Here is a 21,427-nt window from a genome sequence, read left to right on the forward strand (position 1 = left end):
TTTATAACATTCCACGCACATCCCACTGTACCCTTGTAGTAAATCTTGCGGTAATTCAATCAAAAACGCTACTGCCAATGTTAATGAGAGCAGCATTTGCCTGTGGATAAGATTTGAAACTGTGCACTGCCTTCTCTTAACCAAGGCCAGGGGAACTACAGTAGTGATAGACTTGGTATTGAGCGGCCTATAAAATTTGTACTCCTCATAAGCCACCACAGGGTGCGCAATCTTCAGTCACTGCTGAGAACGAGGAACGTTGAAAACAGTTTATATTGTCATATTTTGTGTGGTGTCTTGAATACTTTTTTATACAAAAGCATCTGTGGAATTAGGTGCTTCATACTGGCTACTTAGTTGGCTGCAGACAAATCTTATGAAGGTCAAATGGATACATTTTCCTAGAAAGCCATTTCAAAGAGATAATGAAGAGGGTGTTTGAAAAAAAGAGACTGACAGATGGATGCCTCATCCAGACTTTCTTGAGTTTGGCCACACACGCACACACACACAGTGACACAAGCGCACACTGTGTCACCAGATCACTTACAGCTGACACAAACACACACAAATATGCTGTTATGATGCATATTGGAGCTTTGTCATCGAATCAAGTCCGATTAATGAAATACTGATAGCTTATATACTCACAAACTCTAATACTGATTGATTTACTGTACGAGAATCATATTAATAGAGTAGACACAGTGACATTGTCAGAATAAAAATTTGAGTATGGCATTTAAATAAAAAAAGTGCACACGAAGGATGAACATTATATATTCATAGATTGATTCTGCAACATTTATTTAAAAAAGATTAAGCAGTTGTAGTGTTGAGTAGTACCCAGTCCAGGTACTGCAATAGGCTGTTATGAACAGGCTAAGCACTGTAAAAAGAAAAAAAAAAGAAAAAAAGAATGCAGGGATGTTTGGAACTATAAATAGAAACTGTTAATAACATGATTAGTGGAACTTTAAGGCTTTATCAGACACATCATCGGATCATCTACGACCATGGTTTCTTCATGAAATAAAAACCTAATAGTTGAAAACACACTTTCTATTTCCTTGCATTTTCTCAATCATAATGCAGTCATAACATCTTAGAGCAGAAATTTAGTTAAAAATGATCATAACTGTTAATTTTTACAATTGTCAATCGTTTGGGTTAAATTGTAATCCTTAATCCAATCTGTACACGTTTCCTTTATGTTCCTACAGAGTTTCGCTACAACGACCTGGTGTCCCCACACTTCCTGGAAGTGATCGCCAACTTGTCCGGCTGCACAGCCCACCGCCGCATCAACAACTGCTCTGACATTTGCTTCCACCAGAAGTACCGCACTCATGATGGCACTTGCAACAACCTGCAGCACGCTATGTGGGGCGCCTCACTTACCCCATTCGAACGACTCCTGAAATCAGTCTACGATAATGGCTTTAATCTGCCAAGGGGAGCCACTGAGCAGGCACACAACAGCTACAGGCTGCCTCTGCCGAGGTTGGTGTCCACGTTTATGATTGGAACAGAGTCCATCACTCCTGATGATCACTACACACATATGCTGATGCAGTGGGGTCAGTTTCTCGATCATGACTTGGACTCAACTGTAGCGGCCCTCAGCCAGTCACGTTTCTCTGACGGACAGCTGTGCACTCAGGTCTGCACCAATGACCCGCCATGCTTCCCCATCCAGTTCCCTCCCAACGATCCACGGCAACTGAGAAGTGGTGCCCGCTGCATGTTCTTTGTGCGTTCCAGCCCCGTGTGTGGCAGTGGGATGACCTCTCTACTCATGAACAGTGTGTACCCGAGAGAGCAAATTAACCAGCTCACTGCTTACATCGATGCCTCAAACGTCTATGGTAGTTCACGCCATGAATCTGAGGAGATCCGCGATTTGGCCAGCCAACGGGGTTTGCTCCGGCAGGGAATTATCCAGCGTACAGGGAAGCCACTGCTGCCCTTCGCCACAGGACCGCCCACTGAGTGTATGAGGGATGAGAATGAGAGTCCGATTCCCTGCTTCTTGGCTGGAGACCACCGTGCCAACGAACAGCTGGGACTGACTGCCATGCACACAGTGTGGTTCAGGGAACACAACCGGGTAGCCACAGAGTTACTCAGGCTGAACCCCCACTGGGATGGGGACACCATCTACCATGAGGCCAGGAAGATAGTGGGAGCCCAGATGCAACACATCACATATAGTCACTGGTTGCCAAAGGTAAAGATTCCTTTCTTATGCTGTTCTATTGTATTCTTGTTGCTTGGCTTGTTTCAGTGAAAAACAGAAGCTAATACCTGGTACCAGTGGTACAGATAATCATCACTTTCTCTGTCTTCTAGATTCTAGGCGAGGCAGGCATGAAGATGATGGGGCCGTACACAGGTTATGACCCCAATATTAATGCGGGCATCCTCAATGCTTTCGCCACTGCAGCATTCCGCTTCGGGCACACCCTCATTAACCCGATACTCTACAGGTTAGATGAGGACTTCCAGCCCATCACCCAGGGTCACATCTCCCTGCATCGGGCCTTCTTCTCGCCCTTTCGCATCGTGAACGAGGGTGGCATTGACCCACTGCTCCGCGGGCTCTTTGGCGTCGCGGGTAAAATGCGGGTCTCCTCGCAGCTACTCAATACAGAACTGACTGAGAGGTTGTTTTCTATGGTCCACGCTGTGGCCTTGGACCTGGCAGCCATGAACATACAGCGAGGAAGAGATCACGGCATACCGCCATATAATGATTACAGGACTTATTGTAACCTGACATCTGCTCAGACCTTCGAGGATTTGAGGAACGAGATTAAGAATCCCAATGTCAGAGAGAAGCTACAGAGGTGATTTTCAAGCTATTCTCAGGAACCAAATACATTGTGGATTTAAAAGTCACCCAAACAATCTGTTCTGTGTGGTAGGCTTTATGGCACTCCTCTGAGCATCGACTTGTTCCCTGCCCTGCTGGCTGAAGACCTGGTTCCTGGCAGTAGGCTAGGGCCCACCCTTATGTGTCTGCTGGCTTCCCAGTTCAAACGCCTGCGGGATGGAGACAGGTACTGATAACTCAGCTCAACCTTATTTATAGAGCACTTTGAAAAAGAACCGCTGCTGAAACAAAGTGCTCTAAAAGAATGTTTTTAAAAAGAGCACATAATGCAATAGTAAAAAAATTAATATCAGTAATTATAATATATGCTAAATTCATACAATATTCCTTTTAATAAAAATATACCTCTTGGAGGGGGAAACAGTTTGTGCCATTGAAACGCTCCTGCAGCGCCTCAACTGTGTCTTTAGACAAAATTGTCACAGTCCTTATGTTGGCCGCCTGCTGTTTCACTAGCAGCCTGTTGCTGGTCCCAAGGTGTATGAAGTTATGGTCAGATTCCTCAGAGGAAGGAGAGATTAAGAGCCACATGCTGTGTTCACAGGAGGTCCATATTTTTATTCCCTACCGTTGCTCAGTCTACATGTTCAGTGAGTTATTAAATGAGAGAGAAACATGACTGGTCTCCCCTGACCAGTATGAGTATAACCCTAACCTGCTGAAATTGTAATTTCGTGATCCCAGCGTGCATAACGGTGGGCGCATTTGTTGCAGCAACTGAAGGTTGAATATAGACAAACAACTGCAGTTTTCTAATAGCCGTTAGTTTGTCTGTTGACGAGTAACCTCACATTGTCCGTAATGATCAATGGAATGAAAGACTTCAAATCTCCTGACCCAGTCATTGCTCTTTGTGTTTACTTCACTTTAGCGCCAGCTCTCAATCCCGTCCATTTTTCCCCCAGGAGTTTTAAATTCTTTGTCGAGGGGACGCCGGCCAACTGCTTGTCAGAGAGGCATTGCAGTAGCTCCTCATGTTTGTAGGTTATCATCGTTGTTATTCTCCAACAATAAATCTTTGACGTAAATACTAATTGAGGTGGGGGGAATATTGACAGAAACTGGGAAATAAATGGGGTGTCAGACCTGCTGCAACAGGCGGCACACTCTCAGGGCCCAGAAGGGCGTCAAATTTGAGAACAGTCAACAAATCAGCCTTTATTTATGTATGTATTTATTTATCTATTTATTTGTAAAAACCATATTTTGGTACCCTTGAAACTTTTTACAGTAGAAAAGGAAAACAAATAGCACCATTATAATTTAAATAAAAAAGAATAAAAATTCAAAAAAAACTTTCAACCAACTGGTAGCATTCTCCTATTCTGTTTGTATTACATTAAAGTTTCCAGTGTCAAATTAAGCAGACTAATGCTGCCTAGAGGAGTCAGTCAATCAGTTCCTCAGTATTGACCATATTCTTAATGATCAAACAAATACAGTGCCTCTGCCTACAAGCTACCATAGCATACTATTGTGACCAACCCAGGATGAAAGTCTGGATCGATATGGGTCAGATATGAGACATTTACCATGTAAACATTGGAAATTAAAAATGCCAAGCGGTCTGAACCGTACTGAGTGGTAGAGAAAGGACTAAATGGTTCTGTTGGGTAGAAACAGCCCTTAAGTTTGTTACTTCTGAATCTGGCAAATCCTTGTAATGTGCAGGTTCTGGTATGAAAACCCTGGGGTCTTCACGCCTGCCCAGCTGACTCAGCTGAAGCAGGCCTCTCTAGCTCGGGTTCTGTGTGACAACGGAGATAACATCACACGTGTGCAGCGTGATGTCTTCAGGGTGGCAGAATTGCCGCATGGCTACAGCAACTGCGACAACATCCCACAGATCGACCTGCGCATGTGGCAAGACTGCTGTGAAGGTAACAAACTTGAGTATAAATCACACCTTATTTCACTCATAATCTTATGCAGTAGACCTCCTCTATTCACAGGGAATAGGGACCGAGCTGGACCACAAATACCAGAGATCCCCGGATAATTGAGGTCCATTATTATTGCACTGGCAAAATGTTTAAATTTTTTTTAAAACACCTACCCAAAAAAAATATATATATTTTTTAAATAAGCAGGCATAAACCCCCATAAGCTTTTCAAAACAAACAACATTCATTTGTTGAGTGTCACGCAGAAAACTACAGTGTATATGTGGTGTCCATTTCTTAAAATTTATTTTGGCACCAGCACACGACAGGAAGTCTTGTTTTTCTAGATAGTGTTATACAGAATGTTGTTTGGTACATGAAAGGGCTGGACTGTACAAATAATGGAACTCCCTTCCTCAGGTTTATTATAATCACTCTATTGTTGGTCTTCATTAGTTGTCAGCATGAATCGAATGTGCACAGGATGCATGGCACCATGATGTTTGTGTTTCAAGCTGCAGACAAAATGATATGGTGATAGTAGTAGTCTTGGTTTCCTGTGTTGTATGTACTTTATATTTTACATTTACTGTATATCATATTGTGGTTGCATATTACCAAAGATTCCCAGAGACATGCATGGGGGGAATAATACATTAGTTTGCTAACTTACAAAGAAATGGTCGTTTGTTAATAAAATGGACAGAATATCTGTCAAAATGCGTTTATTAAAAAAAACGATAAAAGTTGTAAAATGTTACACATTGTATTGAGTGAAGTAAGTATTTGACTGCTAAGCAAAACTCAAGTTAGAGACCCATGTTGACAATTACAGCTGTAAGACATAGTTGGTTACCAGGTTTGTATACAGGTCAGGAGGGATTTTGGCTGTCTTTTTTTTTTTTTTTTTTAATAGAAAACTTTAAATCCTTCAAGTTTTTTGGCTGCCATTTGGAAACTTAAAGCTTCAGCTCCCTCCGCAGGTTTTCTCTTGGGGTGAGGTCTGGAAACTGATTAGGCCACTCCATGATCTTCATATGAGTCTTCTTGAGCCACTCTTTAGTTGCCCTGACATACTTATTTCACTCGTCAGCTGTTTTTTTTTTTTTTTTCAAGGCCCATACCAATTATTAGTCAAGGAGGCCGATAATGCCTAGATCACACAACATGATTTTAGCCCCGATATTGGCCTGATTAGCTATCGGGCCCGACATATTTAATCGGCAACAACAAAGCAGCTTGTAGTGTGACATATTCCACGCCCAAAGATTTGGGTAGAGTGACATATCAACGACAACTCTCCGTCAGCGCACACTGACATTGACCAATAGGATTGTGATTGGCGCGTCGCCTCCCTTGCTTGCCATTATCAAAATACTTTTGCGCCGTTGTCAACATTTATTCACGTGCGCGAACCAGTGTTTACCGAAGCTTTAGAGCATGATCCGGCATGTTTTTGTACAAACGTTACTGCTACAGCACTAGCTTGCTAGGGTACTTAATATTATGTTGCCTGCTTGCGAGCTGTATCGTAAATAAAAGTCTGTGAACATACCTAAAGCTCTTCTTGAATGGACAGCCCACTCCGAACACTGGTGACGACGCCACATTTTCCCTATTTTTGTTCTTTTTCCCCCCCAACACAATCCAATACATTGACGCAATTCATTGTTGTTATCGTCGCCACGGTAACGGCTGTATCCGCTGATCAACCAGGCCGATAATCTGTTTATCCCTTCTTGCGACCTTAATGAGGATAAGTGGGATAGAAAATATGGAAAATGCACATCATTTTATAACTTTTATATTGTCTGAATTTCTGACTGCTATTCTGTAAATAACCAATCAATAATCAACCATAAAAAATTGGAGACACTTAATTCCTTCATTAGTGAGCACAAATTTACAAATTAGGCAGGGGATCAAATAATGATTCCTCTCACAGTAGCTGCAAAAAGCCTTACAGTTTTACCTTCTCTAGGTGTGATAACATGGTTTCAAAATGCAGATTTATGATCTTGAAAAAATAGTTTGTTCGTTGGATTTGTAGTCATACCAACTGCATAAAGGCTCACTTAATAACAGAATAACATTGAAGCCATGCTGCTGTGAACACAAAGTGAACCACATTGTTTTGTTGTTTTTAACACTGCCAGACTGCAGGACCAAAGGTCAGTTCAGTGCACTGTCCTACCACTTTAGAGGGCGCAGGTCAGCTGATCACAGTTACCAAGACAGCAGACCTGCCGACAGCATCAAGGAAAACAGGTGACACGCCGATGTAAATCATTTGTTGCATGAACGGAGCATTTGAGGGCCATTTAGTAGCCATGTGCATACAGGGCTGTTTGTTAGTTTTGCTTTTGATTGTCTTTGTCTTTTGCAGTCCCATGAATGAAGCCAGAAAAAGCTTTGTGAATGTTACTCTGACCTCCAAAAAAAGCACTGATCCCCCAGTTAGCGAATTCCAGGACTTTGTCTCAGACATGCAGAAGACAATCACAAGTTTACGCAAACAGGTACATTTCTGAATCCATACACAATTTGGAGATTGGGTGTCAGTGTTAGTTGGCATTATACACTTTCGCTGCAGTGTACTTGGTCACAGTAGTAGTTTTATGGCATATGATCATTGCATCTTTGTACTTGGGTCCTTTTATGAAGCGTACCTGTTTATGATAGTTTTATTTGGCTGCATTCATTCCCTTTTCTTTCATTTTTTTAAATTCATGTACTTTTAGTTGCATGCATTTTGAACATTATCGTCCCTAAAGTATGAAGTATGCTCTGTACATGTCAGAACACAGAATCACTTGACAAAACAGCACTTAAAATCACACTCAGACAAGAAGTAAATCTAACCTTTGGGAAGAGTCAATCAAAATAAACCAGAAATGACAGCATGAGACCAAATCAATAGAATATCCATCTTTATGTTTACATGTGGAAGTTAGGAGAAGACATGATGATGTCTATGCCCATAGAAACAACAGCCTTTCAGTCCGCCGTTTGTCCTTTCATGTTTTCAGATTAAACGACTGGAAGCCCATCTGAGCAAGACTGACTGCACTGACAGTAACGGGCGTGAACGGACAGATGGAAAGCAGTGGAAACAGGACCCGTGCACTCGGTGTGAATGCAAAGTAGGTTCAACGTATGCTGAGGAAACCACCAGATAATGAGCTTCCAAATTTTGTTCTACATGTATGTATCTCGATACAGAGTGCACATAAAAAGTGTTATTTCTATTCATAAGGAAAGGGTAGTAGTTCATTACAGTCAGGTGAATGGGGCGATCTGTCACTACCAAAAGCCCCTCAAAATGCATACATGCAAGTCAGTCGCCCTTCGGCGAAAATTGCCGTTATGAACACAAAATAGGCCATTTACGTGAATCGTATAGATCCGATTAGTTTTTCCTTTTGGGGGAGGGGGGGCTGGGTCGCCATCAGTGACGTCATAGGCTGTTTCGAACTCCTTGAACGCTGGCAGCTAGATCCATTCCACATATCCACCATCCACACACAAATGAAATTTCTGAATTTTACTCCGCGGCAGACTAATATGCGAGTCACACGAGTTGACTTGAGTAATTATTTGACTGTGTACTTTTTACTCTTAAGTAACTTTTGGGAGGACTATTTTTTACTTGAGTGACTTTATGGACAAGTAACATTACTCTTACTTACAATAAGTACAATATTTGGCTACTCTACCCACCTCTGAAGCGGCCATCCTCTCTTGCTACTCTTACATTTAAGCAACATTTGTGCTCATCAGATCAGCCCGTGTCGTATTTGTTGCACTGGTCTTTTGTATTTTCGCGTTGAGGTGCTGCGGGTCGTGGCCCTGGTTGCGGTCCCAGCGGAACCGCGAAGCACACGTAACATCGGTGACAAGTGCTGATCCGCTAGTACATCTTGTATTAATTAAGAAACGCGCCTACAATTATCTAATTAGTTTACGGATGTAATTGTTAAATGTGTTGAGTGATGGAGCGATATTAGGGATTATGTCAAAACACAGAATGAATTAACTTCAAATTCGGAAATGGCCAATAAAAACAGAAAAATATTGTACTTAATATTTTCCTCGAGGGTGGGATTAGCCTTCGAAGTTGCTCATTGTGAAAAATGAAGTGAAACAGACAATGATTTTAGTCGATTCTTTTCCAGAATGAGAGTGCTTAAAGAGGCAGAATGCTATGTATGTGGTGCAGCTTGAAGCAGGCATCGGGTGCAGGTGGAGGCCAAAACAAAAAAGCAAAGAAATGAGGCAAAATTAATTTTCATCTTAAATTTGTACATAAATAAACATGTACTTGAGCGGTGTAAATAAGTTTTTCTGCGGGAAGATTTTTTTTTTCCTTATTGTACTCTTCAGTCTTCCAGATTGCTTAATTTGTTAAAATAAAAAAAAGACCCTGCTGCAATGTTTTGGTTTTTTTTTTTTGTCACCTTTTTCATGCCTTTGGTATTGGCATGTCTGAATGTCCTCACATACTCTTTTATTGTCGCTCATTTCCTCTTTTTCTGGCAATCTGCTTCTTTCCTGACAATAGCGCCATGCTTTTGTAGTGCAATGAAAAAAATGATACAGTACAGTAGGCCCTTATTGTCTTGTATGCAGAGCTTCAAAACCCAATACAGTTTTTCTATTGCAACACATCTGCAGACACGCAATGCTTAATTGCTTGGTGTGCGGCAAAGAGTCACCAATTGCAGTTGTCGTTCGGCCGCACCACTCTGTTTGCAGCGGGCCTAAGATGAACTCTCACAAAATGTGCTCAAGTGTCTGAAGCAATTGCCTGCATTGTAACTGTTCAAGTTTTTACCCACTTTTGAGGCATGTTTCGGTCGGCTCTCAAGGCATTCAAAAGAAAAACTCAAATCTTATCTATATCTATTTTATTTCTAGTTAAAACATCTTACTGTACATATTAAAAAGACGGTTTTTACATTTTTCTAAATTGATTGAACTCAAGATCTAATTTTAAGAATATTGTCAAATCAATTCATACTGGTTCCATTGCCAGGTTTTTTTCCCCACTTATTTTTAGGGACAAACGTGTTGTTTTAAGTGAAAAAAATCTGCCAACGGAACTTGAATGAATTGTCTTGATATTATTCTTAATATGAGAGCTTTTCAAAACATGTCTTTTTATCTCACTGAAAATTTAGAATGAAGTCAAAACAGTCTTAAAATAAGTACAGTCAGATGTTTTAACTGGAAATAAGATAAATTCACAAGGTAAGATTGCGTTTTTGCAGTGCAGTACTGAGGGTCCGTCGTCGTCGTTTGGTTGGTCGCCCTATTATTCTGCTGTCGGCTTGAGTTCCCGATTGTAACCACAGGGAACTTTTCAACCCGCTCTAATCTAATAAAGTAACCAACTGGTTTGCCCCTTCTTTGTTCCCGCAGGACGCCAGAGTCACCTGCTTTGTGGAGTCTTGTCCGCCGGCCCAGTGCAAACAGCCTGTCAAGCTAAAAGGCGCCTGCTGCCCCGTGTGCCTGTCTGTAGCCAAGTTGCAAAAAGCAGACAGCAGCCATGAATAATCCTCAGGACCTCCCGCCAATCACACCCTCTTGTCTGAAACACTCAAGACTTCCACCGAGAGGAGGAAACTCTTGAAGGTGTCTGTGGCCACCAGTTGCCTTGATACACCCTTTTGTTCTTTTGTATTCTGTTTTTTTTCTTTTTTTTTTTTTTTGATCAGGGGAGAGGGTCATGTTTTGTTATTTTTGGATCGTTGCCTCCTCTGGGACTAAATGGATTCATCTCTGCTCCCTGAGGCCTCCCCAGTGCAACAATTTCGTCTCTGTGTTTGCCCCCACTTTGGCGTCAAATCACAGGGCCAGTTGCCATCAGCCTGCAGGAAAGGGAAGTAGATTGAGAGGAGCCCGGGCCAGTGTTTTCTCAGGTTAGAGATGCTGAAAACTGGTGCTATTTTACCCCTTATGAATGAATTAATCACTAAATACCTTCAAAGTATTGTCATTTGTATGCAAATCAACCTATATCCACTTGATATCTGCCTTTTTTTATGCTGAATCACAATTGTTCATTTTATGCAAGGTAAGAGGTTTTATAAATAGCTAGATCGTCTTTTAACCTAAGGTGCTTTCATGTCATGTTTATAACGGTTTTTTTTTTTTTTTTTTTTTTTTTATTCAAATGAACATAATGTGAAGCCCTATGGAAATTTTGATGCAAAAAAGAGAGAGAGAGAGATGTCTACTGATTTCTGCTCCTAAATGTCTGTGACAGCCTTTTCTGATTACTGTCATGTTGTGACATCATGTCTGTCCCAGTGTTGTCCTCAGTCTGGAAAGCCAAATGTTAGTGAGTAACATCTAGAATGTATCTGTATGAAACCTTGTTAGAGGTGAGGTTTCATTTGTGGTGCTGTTATATCTGCCACTACAGAATTTGTCGTCATATAGTACACACACTACACCCAATTGAAGGACTGCAATAATTACTGTTGACTTGTTTTTGGGTTTTTTTGCCTGCCATGGACCTGCAGCACTGGATTGCATACATTCTGTTTTCAAACATCTGCATACGTCGTTTTTTTTTGCAAAAATTGACATGAAATATTTGATCTTGTTTTCATTTCACGAGTGTCTTACCCTTTGAGGGTCCTCTATAGTACTGACACATTTCGAAAGATTTGCCGTGCTCGTTTCATTCCCGAACTTCGTTTAGGGTGGTGTTACGTCATTTAGCACGCTGCAGAGCACAGGTTTCTTTAACCCTCTGACCCTCATTCCACTGTAATGGAAGCCATATGAGAGGTGGGAAGTAATGTCGGGGAAGGGTACTGAACGTTTGGACACAGACAATCTAAGCACATTTCCTGCACAGTGTTTTCACATGCAACTAGACTGACTCCATTTGCTCATACACATCATGTACATAGACAACTGCCATTCAATGCACTGGCTCACTTATGTAACAGAAGTCATGTTTTTTGTCTTCCTGTATTGTGTTGAAGCAGCCGCAGTGTTCCCCTCCATTGTTTTCTTTATGCGGTAACGTCCTGAGCAAGCATCTGTCACTAAACCGAAATAATACTGTCTGGAATGTTCCATTCGAGACGGGTTTTTACATTAAATTGTGTGTTTACAGCTCTCTCCATGCCTGCGCCAGCAAGTAGTCCATTATGTAGTCTAACATGTGCTCCACTGTGTGTACGTTTTACTGAATTTATTGTTCTGATGAATATTCCTAGGCAATAATCTTGAATATGTGTGTCCTTAGCTCATTAACAGTACAATGCAATTTGGCCCGTTCCAAGGTTAGGTGTTATAGCACTGTGAGGTCTATGTTACCTGGGGAAATATGTTTTAGTAGTTAGTACTTGCCCTTTTCCCCTCTTAAATCATTCAATGGAATGCACTGCTTAGCAAGACTGAACATGCCTTACCAACACTGTCCCTTTACAAGTGGTAAATGTGGCTATACTAGTACCTATCATGACATTTGTATTGTATGTTTGCCAAAGAATGGTTTGCACTGTATTGTATGCCTCTTAGCAGTTAATAATTAAAAAAAAAAAAAAAAAAAGTTTATTTATTTTTTATTTTTATTTTTTTTAAAAACCCCACATTTGTTTTATATACATACACAATTGTTGGTTGTGAGCACCTGCAAGTCTAGGGTAGTTGCTCTACAATGTTGAAAATTACACATCCTAGATCTCAATACAACACCATCATTAATTAATGGATTCTGATTCATTAACACATTGAAGTCTGTATTAAGAATCAAAACCTGGAAAAATGAGATCGCAGGCTAATCCAACAGCAGTGTCTTTCCTCCAGACAGTCTTTATATGGCCTTCACATGCCTGTATGCCCTCTCTACAGCTTCTGGGCATCTGATGAGATCATGGATGGACTCCTGGGGAATCTCCTCCCAGACATGGATCTGGCATCAATTTGTAGGATGCAAAACTAAGCAGGAATTTTCCAGAAAAGCTTAGGGAGAGGGAATTGGTCAATGGCCGTTACCTGTTGTCTGTCCCATTTGTAGATTCTCAGTCATCCATGGCAATCCGCAGAGGTTGAATCAAGGCAACTGGACTGTTCTTGTTGAACTTTCCACCTTTAATCCAAAATTAAGTTGTAATTTTATGTGTGGTGTCCCTCTATCCCTCTAGTGTCCCTCATCAGTGGGTTTGTTCCAACAACAATAAGGTGTTGTTGTTCCCCGGTGTGGTTAGTGAAACGACCGTCCTGCATACCGATCAGTCGTTCACTTATCTTGTGTCAAAACAGCTCGTTAGGGTCATTTGAATGAGGCCGTCTTTAAAAGGAGAGATGTCAGGACATTGTTATAGGCAGACCATAGGTGATGCCTCAATCCTCTGTCTAGAGACGGCTTATCTAGTTTAACTGCGACCAAATTGGTCGCAGATGTGACTTTTTTTGTTTTTTTCCTTTTTTTTTTTTTTTCAGCTTGTGCGATTAAAAATGTCATCTTGTGGCATTTGCGTGAGTGCATGTTTTAATGGTTGAAAGTGGCCTTTCCTCCTGCACGACAGAGAGAGAACGTTGTGCCGCCGTCTCAATCGTCGTGAATTCCATTTGATTTAAAAACGACCCGCTGCAATATGATTTGCTGCCTGCTGCAACACAATTAACTTGGTCGCACCGGTGATACTAGTGCAAAGGTTAGTGGATAGCTTCTTTTACACCTCATTCAAACCAGCTGTTCTCCCTTTCCAGAATTTGGATGTTGTTGTCCTCGAAGGAAAGGCAAATCACCAAGACAATGGAAGACAGAAGGAGCAAACTCACATCTGGAACGCTCTTACTAACTGTCGGTATACTATCCAAACTGGAACTTGGTCAAATCCGCCAAGAAAAAAAGAGCCACTACACCCAAGCCTGAAGACAGGAACAGGAGGCGGAATCACGTGGTAGTCACATGGCTGGCTTGTCAGAGAAACTCAGAAGGATTTTCTCCAAACATAACATCCAAATGCACATTATACCCCCTAAAGCCCTAGGAAAAAAATTGCTTCACCCCAAGGACAAAATCTCAAGCACCAAACACAGCAACATTCTTTACACAATGCAGTGAGGAGTACAATGACCTTTACATTGGAAAGACTAAACCACTGCACAGACGCATGGCGCAGCATCGACGGGCGGCTTCTTCAGGTCCAGAATCAGCGGTTCATTTGCATCGCAAGAAAAAGGGACATTCCTTCGAGGACAACAATATCCAAATTATAAATGGGGAGAACTGCTGGTATGAAAGAAAGAGAGGGGGGGGGGGGGACCACTAGTCCACCACGCTGCCCAAAGGAAATTTAATTAAACACTATGTTCACTTTTATTTTATTTATTTATTTATTATTTTTGGGGGGGTGGGGGGACACACACACACCAAAGTACTTGTAATGAGGTACAAAGTGTTGCACCTTGGGCCGCTGGGGTTTCAATGGCTTGCATGTTCGGAATTTCTCAGCAACTCTCCAACCACTCTCAGGCCCAGCTGCATATGTTGTTCATTTTCTTGTATCTGTTTTTGTTTCAAACCTTCAACCTGACAAGACCATACTGCCCCATTTACTGTGAGTTGATAGAGATCCTGGAGTGAAAACAAGCCGGAATTCAGGTTTCTAGTCACAGATAAAAGCCTCCAACCCTTTACCAGGCAGGAAAAGACATTATCACCCCCACAATAAGGGACCTCCCTTTCTCAGTATGTCTATTCCAGTGGGATCAAAATGTGATGTGTGCTTCCTCAAAGAATTTATTTTTTTCCCCCCCATACTGTACGTATTGTAAAAGTCCAGCCCTGAAGCCATCCATCATAGTTGCAGGTGATGTCTAACGTCAAATATCAAATCTGTTTATTAAGCAGAAAGATGTGCAACAACTGTGTAAACGCTCCTCTAGAGCCGAACCGTTCCCACTCATCACATTTGGGATTTTCATTTCGGCAATTGGGATTTGTTTTTTGTTTTTTTGTTATAACCTTGCGGAATGTATTTCACCTTGCAGGTGGGAAGTCACACTCATTTCCAGAGCAAAGAGGATGAAAGAGAGAGAAAAGTGGTGTCCCGCAGAGGCAAAATGGTGTTTGTATCCCAGGAGTGCAGCAGAGTGTGGGAGAGAAATGTAATGAAGGAAGGCTTCCAGCATGTTTTAGTCCCTTGACAAACAAGCCCACACAGTCAAGCACGTATTTACACAATCACAGATGCAAAAGGAGGCAGTCTGTTGACTTACTATCCCTATTTGGACTATTTAGTGGATTAAACTATTCAGTCTTTTATTTTTGTATTTTGGGGGGGGCTCCTTAAGTCTCGTCAATTTGCTCTACCCGTTTGACGTCAGACGAGCTGTGCTTCTCGTTTGTGAAATTAAGCACAATGTACGGTCCTTTGTTGTTCCTTTAGTATATTTGCACATCCTGGACCAAAGTGAAACTAACAGAACAAATGAAGCATCATGTCCCTCTACAGCTTGGTCAGCTCGTGGGATGCACACATAGCGTAGGCGACCGATAATCAGGTCTACTTTGAGCATTCAAACCCTGTCCGAAAGAACCCGGCAAAAGTTATTGAATGTCTCTAAAAGATTATCTTGACAAATTGTCCTGTGATGTGTTCAAAGCTTTCCCCCCTCCCTGATCTGCTCAGAAAAAACGGTCTGGGCTGTCGATCGTAAATGTTTCAAGGGCAGTATTTACGATTGCAAATTCTTGCTCAACACCAAGGTCGGCCGAGCCACGGACTTCGTGATTGTGATGTGAAAAGGAAAGATAGCCAATCAGGAAGCAACCTGAAGCTTGCAACTGTTGCTGAACAGAAATAAAGGAGCAACTGGTCGTGTTGAGTGTTTGTATAAGGTGTCCGTCAAGTCATTTTTCACACGAAAAAAATAAGAATTTGCAACCACAATGTAGGTACCAAATACGCTAACAGCGAGCTTAATTTCTATGGTATTTCTTAATTTTTAATAATAATCATTCAGGCGGCACAGTGTACAACTGGTTAGCACATCTGCCTCACAGTGTTGAGGACCCAGGTTCAAATCCGGCCTTCCTGTGTGGAGATCGCATGTTCTCCCCCCACCTATGTGGGTTTTCCCCTAGCACTCCGATTTTCTCCCACATCCCAGAAACATGGATGGTAGGTAAATTGAACACTCTAAATTGCCCATAGGTGTGAATGTGAGTGTGAATGGTTGTTTGTTCATACAGTCCCCTGCACAAGTGTTGGAACGGCAAGGTCAATTCCTTTGTTTTTGTTGTATGCTGAAGACATTTGGATTTCAAACCAAAAGATGAACATGAGACAAATGTCAAGAATACATGCATACATATGAAACTAGAAGTTAAAAGCGAAGTTGATTATTTATTTCTCTGTCGCTTTTTTTTTTTTTTTTTGGTTTGTCTCGTTTTGTTTCACAGATTAAATCGACACGGACGGCCACTGGTTAGCACATCTGCCTCACACTTCTGAGGACCCGGGTCAAAATCCGGTTTCGCCTGGGTGGAGTTTGCATGTTCTCCCCGTGCCTGTGTGGGTTTTCTCCAGGTACTCCGGCTTTCTCCCACATCCCAAAAACATGCAAGGTAGGTTGATTGAAGACTCTAAATTGCCCGTAGGTGTGAATGTGAGTGCGAATGGCTGTTTGTTTCTATGTGTCCTGCGATTGGCTGGCGACCAGTTCAGGGTGTACCCCGCCTCTCGCCCGAAGATAGCTGGGATGGGCTCCGGCACGCCCGCGACCATAGTGAGGAGAAGCGGAACGGAAAATGGATGGATGGATGACTGTTAATGCTTCGGCAAGCAGAATGCAACGTTTAACCCCGTCCTCTCTTGGCCTCTCACCATATATCCAAATACCAAACACCTTTCACAGCTCTATGAAATGCCATCGTCAAAATTGAGCATATCCTCTCAAAGAAGACAACAAATGCAAGGAGAAGAGTATGAAAGTAAAGAAAACTCAGGATGAGAGCTGGGTTGAAAAGAAGACACACAGTTGCAAATAACTGTAGCTGATATACTGATCTACTGTGAAGACTGGCCGAGAGGCTCGCTGGCAGATTGAGTGAGTGGCAGATGGGATGACTCGTCAGTGCGTGACCTACCTACTTGTTGCTTTGCTTGCATTCCTTGGTGGAGAGCAGCGGGGTACAGTCTGACCCAGCACGATAATCCTCTAGCTGCCAGGAGCCCTTATCAGCTCTGCTTTGGACCTAAAATGAGCCAACTAATGGGAGGAGTTGGTGGGGGTGCCAAGGAATGTATGTTGCCATGCACAAGCACAACCATTTTGACATGAAAAAGGATTACGGGTCTACAAAGCAGCCACTTTAGCTCTCTAAAAGACCAGACGTCCTGCCAACCAAGCGAGAGTGGCTGATGCTTTCAATATGTATATATATATATATATATATATATATTTTTTTTTTTTTTTTTTTTTAAATATCCAACGTGCTGTCATATTTGATCCTTTTTGTGTTTTGGCAGAACAAAGTTTATTAGGAAATCTAGTAGCTGTTCTAAATTTGGGGGGGAAACTGCTTCTTCAACATGTCATCTGCATTAACATCTGATTATTTTCTGTAGTTTTCTGTAGACAAAATTGGTAATTGTTTCGTAAGCCTTTTTAACACAGGGCTAGAAATAGCCGTCGGAGCCGAGATGTGGGACGATTTGAGCTCCTAATTCCTTGTTAGTACTATTTAGCAGCACACACAAAAAATAGAAAATCTCCGCGTTACCTGTCAACAGCAGTGTAAAGGGGGTTGTATTTAAATGTTCCACTTTCAGATGCTATTGTAAATGATTTGCTTTTTGACCTTCAGTAGGCTGAATACCAGAAAAAGTACTGTCGGCTACTCCTATTTGAAGCCGTGTTTTTTTGGGGGTTTTTTTCTTTCATTCCAATTTCTCTTCCAACTTTAGTTTTATAAATTATGCAGGAAAAAAAAAAAGAATTATTTTTGATTCATGACGAACCTTCACAAACGTTAACTTCACATTTGCCGTGGCACTTATCTGGCGGATTTCCTTTGGCTCAGTCATAACTGCCACATAAGCATGTTGAAAGTATGACAAGATCCACAAGGCTTTTATGAATGGCAAACAGAAACAGGAAGTCAGACAGACACACACTAAGGAAATTAGTCCTATAATGAGTAGGAAACAAGTTTATTTAAAGTTCTACACATTCAATTCACAATTACAACCCCAATTCCAATGAAGTTGGGACGTTGTGTGAAACATAAATAAAAACAGAAAACAATGATTTGCAAATCATGTTTAACCTATATTTAATTGAATACACTATACAAAGACAAGCTATTTAATGTTCAAACTGATAAACTTTATTGTTTTTAGCAAATAATCATTAGCTTAGAATTGTATGGCTGCAACACGTTCCAAAAAAGCTGGGACAGGGTCATGTTTACCACGGTGTTACATCACCTTTTATTTTAACAACATTCAATAAACATTTGGGAACTGAGGAAACTAATTGTTGAAGCTTTGTAGGTGGAATTCTTTCCCATTCTTGCTTGATGTACAGCTTCAGCTGTTCAACAGTCCGGGGTCTCCGTTGTCGTATTTTACGCTTCATAATGCGCCACACATTTTCAATGGGAGACAGGTCTGGACTGCAGGCAAGCCAGTCTCGTACCCACACTCTTTAACGACGAAGCCATGCTGTTGTAACATGTGCAGAATGTGGTTTGGCATTGTCTTCCATGAAAAAGAGGTTACTTGGATGGCAGCATATGTTTCTCCAAAACCTGTATGTACCTTTCAGCATTAATGGTGCCTTCACAGATGAGTAAGTTACCCATGCCATTGGCACTAACACAGCCCCATACCATCACAGATGCTGGCTTTTGAACTTTGCGTCCATAACAGTCCGGATGGTTCTTTTCCTCTTTGGCCCGGAGGACACGACGTCCACAATTTTCAAAAACAATTTGAAATTTGGACTTGTCGGACCACAGAACACTTTTCCACTTTGCATCAGTCCATCTTAGATGAGGTCGGGCTCAGAGAACCCGGCGGCGTTTCTGGGTGTTGTTGATAAATGGCTTTCGCTTTGCATAGTAGAGTTTCAAGTTGCACTTACGGATGTAGTGCCGAACTGTATTGACTGACATTGGTTTCCTGAGCCCATGTGGTGATATCCTTTACACATTGATGTCGGTTTTTGATGCAGTGCCGCCTGAGGGATCGAAGGTCACGGGTATTCAATGTTGGTTTTCGGCCTTGCCGCTTACATGCAGTGATTTCTCCAGATTCTCTGAACCTTTTGATGAAATTATGGACCGTAGATGATGAAATCCCTAAATTCCTTGCAATTGCGCGTTGAGGAACATTGTCCTTAAACTGCTCGACTATTTTCTCACGCACTTGTTCACAAAGAGGTGAGCCTCGCCCCATCTTTGCTTGTGAATGACTGAACAATTCAGGGAAGCTCCTTTTATACCCAATCATGGGACCCACCTGTTCCCAATTAGCCTGTTCACCTGTGGGATGTTCCAAACAGTTGTTTGATGAGCATTCCTCAACTTTCTCAGTCTTTTTTGCCACCTGTCCCAGCCTTTTTGGAACGTGTTGCAGCCATAAATATTCTAAGTTAATGATTATTTGCTAAAAACAATAAAGGTACTCAGTTTGAACATTAAATATCTTGTCTTTGTAGTGCATTCAATTAAATATAGGTTGAACATGATTTGCAAATCATTGTATTCTGTTTTTATTTATGTTTAACACAACGTCCCAACTTCATTGGAATCGGGGTTGTATATAAATACTCTCTATTGAATATAAACTATGTATTAAAATGCAGAAAAACAGTACAATCTGGCTACTAGTGGCCACACTAGGCCTCACTCTTAATGAGAACCTGTTTTTAACTATGTTAGTGTCAAAAACAAAATGACATCAGATCGAAAACACTCGGCAACATCTTTCAGCGGTGGTCTTCCCGATACAAAATGAACTGCAGTGAGTGGAGTTCTCTCGCATATTTGTGGTTGGGAGTGCATGGTTTCCCGTGGCTGAAATAATACATTAAATGCTTGTCACACAGGACGCTTGCAGCCCACAAAGAATCCAGCTCCCCTGGAGATAGCGCTAAATATTTTGTTTCAACTATGTAAACCTCCTCTCAAAGTACCTCATCAGGCTCTGTGTGATTATTTATTCTGCCAGCCAAGCTGCACATGCGCCCCAAAACAAGAATGAAAGGGCATCATAAACCTGTGAAACATCTCATCGGGGAAACCTGTGGTCGAGCTGGAATAAAAACTTCGACAAGCTTAATAAAGCTCAGCATTGCGCGGAATTATGACAGACGCAACAAACATCCACCGCAGATGTGACTTCACTGCTATCATGTCAAAGCCAAAAGGTAAGCAGAGCTGCTTTGAGTTTTGTGTTACTCAAGTCAAAATTATTTTATCATCTTTATGGGCGCTCACTTTTTTTCCCCACAAGTAAAAGCCACTTTAGACAACATGCGAGGCGCCTGCCCCTGGTCGGCACGAAATCCAGAGTCGCCATCGGACTAGCAAGAGTCGGTATGGGGAGACGTATACAGTCACTGTCCTGCATGAGACAAAATCTGCGTATTTGAACAAGACAAGGAATAGAGTAAAGTGAAGCCAATGGGGGGGAAAGAAACAAAAAAAACATAACACTTAATTACTTTTCAATGTTTTTTGTTAGTTGCAGCTAAAAGATTCCCATTCAAATACTAAATATTAACCGTCCATCCATTTTCTGAGCCGCTAATCCTCACAAGGGTCGCGGGCGTGCTGGAGCCCATCCCAGCTATCATCGGGCAGGAGGCGGGGTACACCCTGAACTGGTTGCCAGCCAATCGCAGGGCGCATACAAACAAACAACCAGTCGCACTCACAGTCACACCTACGGGCAATTTAGAGTCGTCAATTAACCCACCGTGCATGTTTTTGGGATGTGGGAGAAAACCCACACAGGCACGGGGAGAACATGCAAACTCCACACAGGCGGGGCCGGGGTGCAATAAGTATACCCATAACCTGCTTGGCGCCTCTCACCGTGGGCAAGTCCAGTCTGGAAGAGAGTTCAACCCCCCCTCTCGAGAGGACTGGTACCAGAGCCCAAGCCGTGTGTGGAGTGGAGTCCGACTCCTTCCCTGCCAGAGAGGTGACATTCCACGTCCCTAGAGCCAGCTTTTATAGCCGGGGATCAGATCGCCAAGGTCACAGTGCACCTGACCCCTATGGCCCCTCCCACAGGCGGTGAGCCCACGGGAAGGGGGACCCACGTTACCCTTTCGGGCTGTGCCCGACCGGGCCCCACGGGTGCAGGGCCGGCAACCAGGCGCTCGCCTTCGAGCCCCACCACCAGGCCTGGCTCCAGATTTCAAAACAGTGAAATCATGTTCCTTTACAAGGTGTCATTCTATGGGGCTATGCGAACAGTCATATATCTCCTGATGCTGTAATTCCTCACAGAGAGTGCTAAGACCTTCCAAAGGAGATCTTCCAACATTTTAAGACACATCTACAGTCCTTGAGTTAATTCTTTGTTAGTTAAATACTTTGCAGTGAATGTCAATGCACGATCACAGTTTTCTGTAGACTTGTATCCTGCAGTAGATAGGG

General features: G+C 42.2%; 1 protein-coding gene across 1 annotated transcript in view; it reads left to right on the forward strand.

Moving 5' to 3' along the window:
* LOC133412768 (peroxidasin) overlaps positions 1-12,314 on the forward strand; it is a 62,353-nt gene extending 50,039 nt beyond the window's left edge. The window contains exons 16-23 of the mRNA XM_061696395.1: positions 1,224-2,230; positions 2,353-2,849; positions 2,928-3,062; positions 4,568-4,776; positions 6,936-7,047; positions 7,166-7,298; positions 7,809-7,922; positions 10,201-12,314. Of these exons, the coding sequence (XP_061552379.1) occupies positions 1,224-2,230; positions 2,353-2,849; positions 2,928-3,062; positions 4,568-4,776; positions 6,936-7,047; positions 7,166-7,298; positions 7,809-7,922; positions 10,201-10,335 (2,342 nt within the window). The 3' untranslated portion in view covers positions 10,336-12,314. The remainder of the gene's footprint in view (positions 1-1,223; positions 2,231-2,352; positions 2,850-2,927; positions 3,063-4,567; positions 4,777-6,935; positions 7,048-7,165; positions 7,299-7,808; positions 7,923-10,200) is intronic.
* The last annotated feature ends 9,113 nt before the right edge of the window (positions 12,315-21,427 follow it).

This window comes from Phycodurus eques, chromosome 14, assembly GCF_024500275.1.
Source record: "Phycodurus eques isolate BA_2022a chromosome 14, UOR_Pequ_1.1, whole genome shotgun sequence".
Classification (NCBI taxonomy): domain Eukaryota; kingdom Metazoa; phylum Chordata; class Actinopteri; order Syngnathiformes; family Syngnathidae; genus Phycodurus; species Phycodurus eques.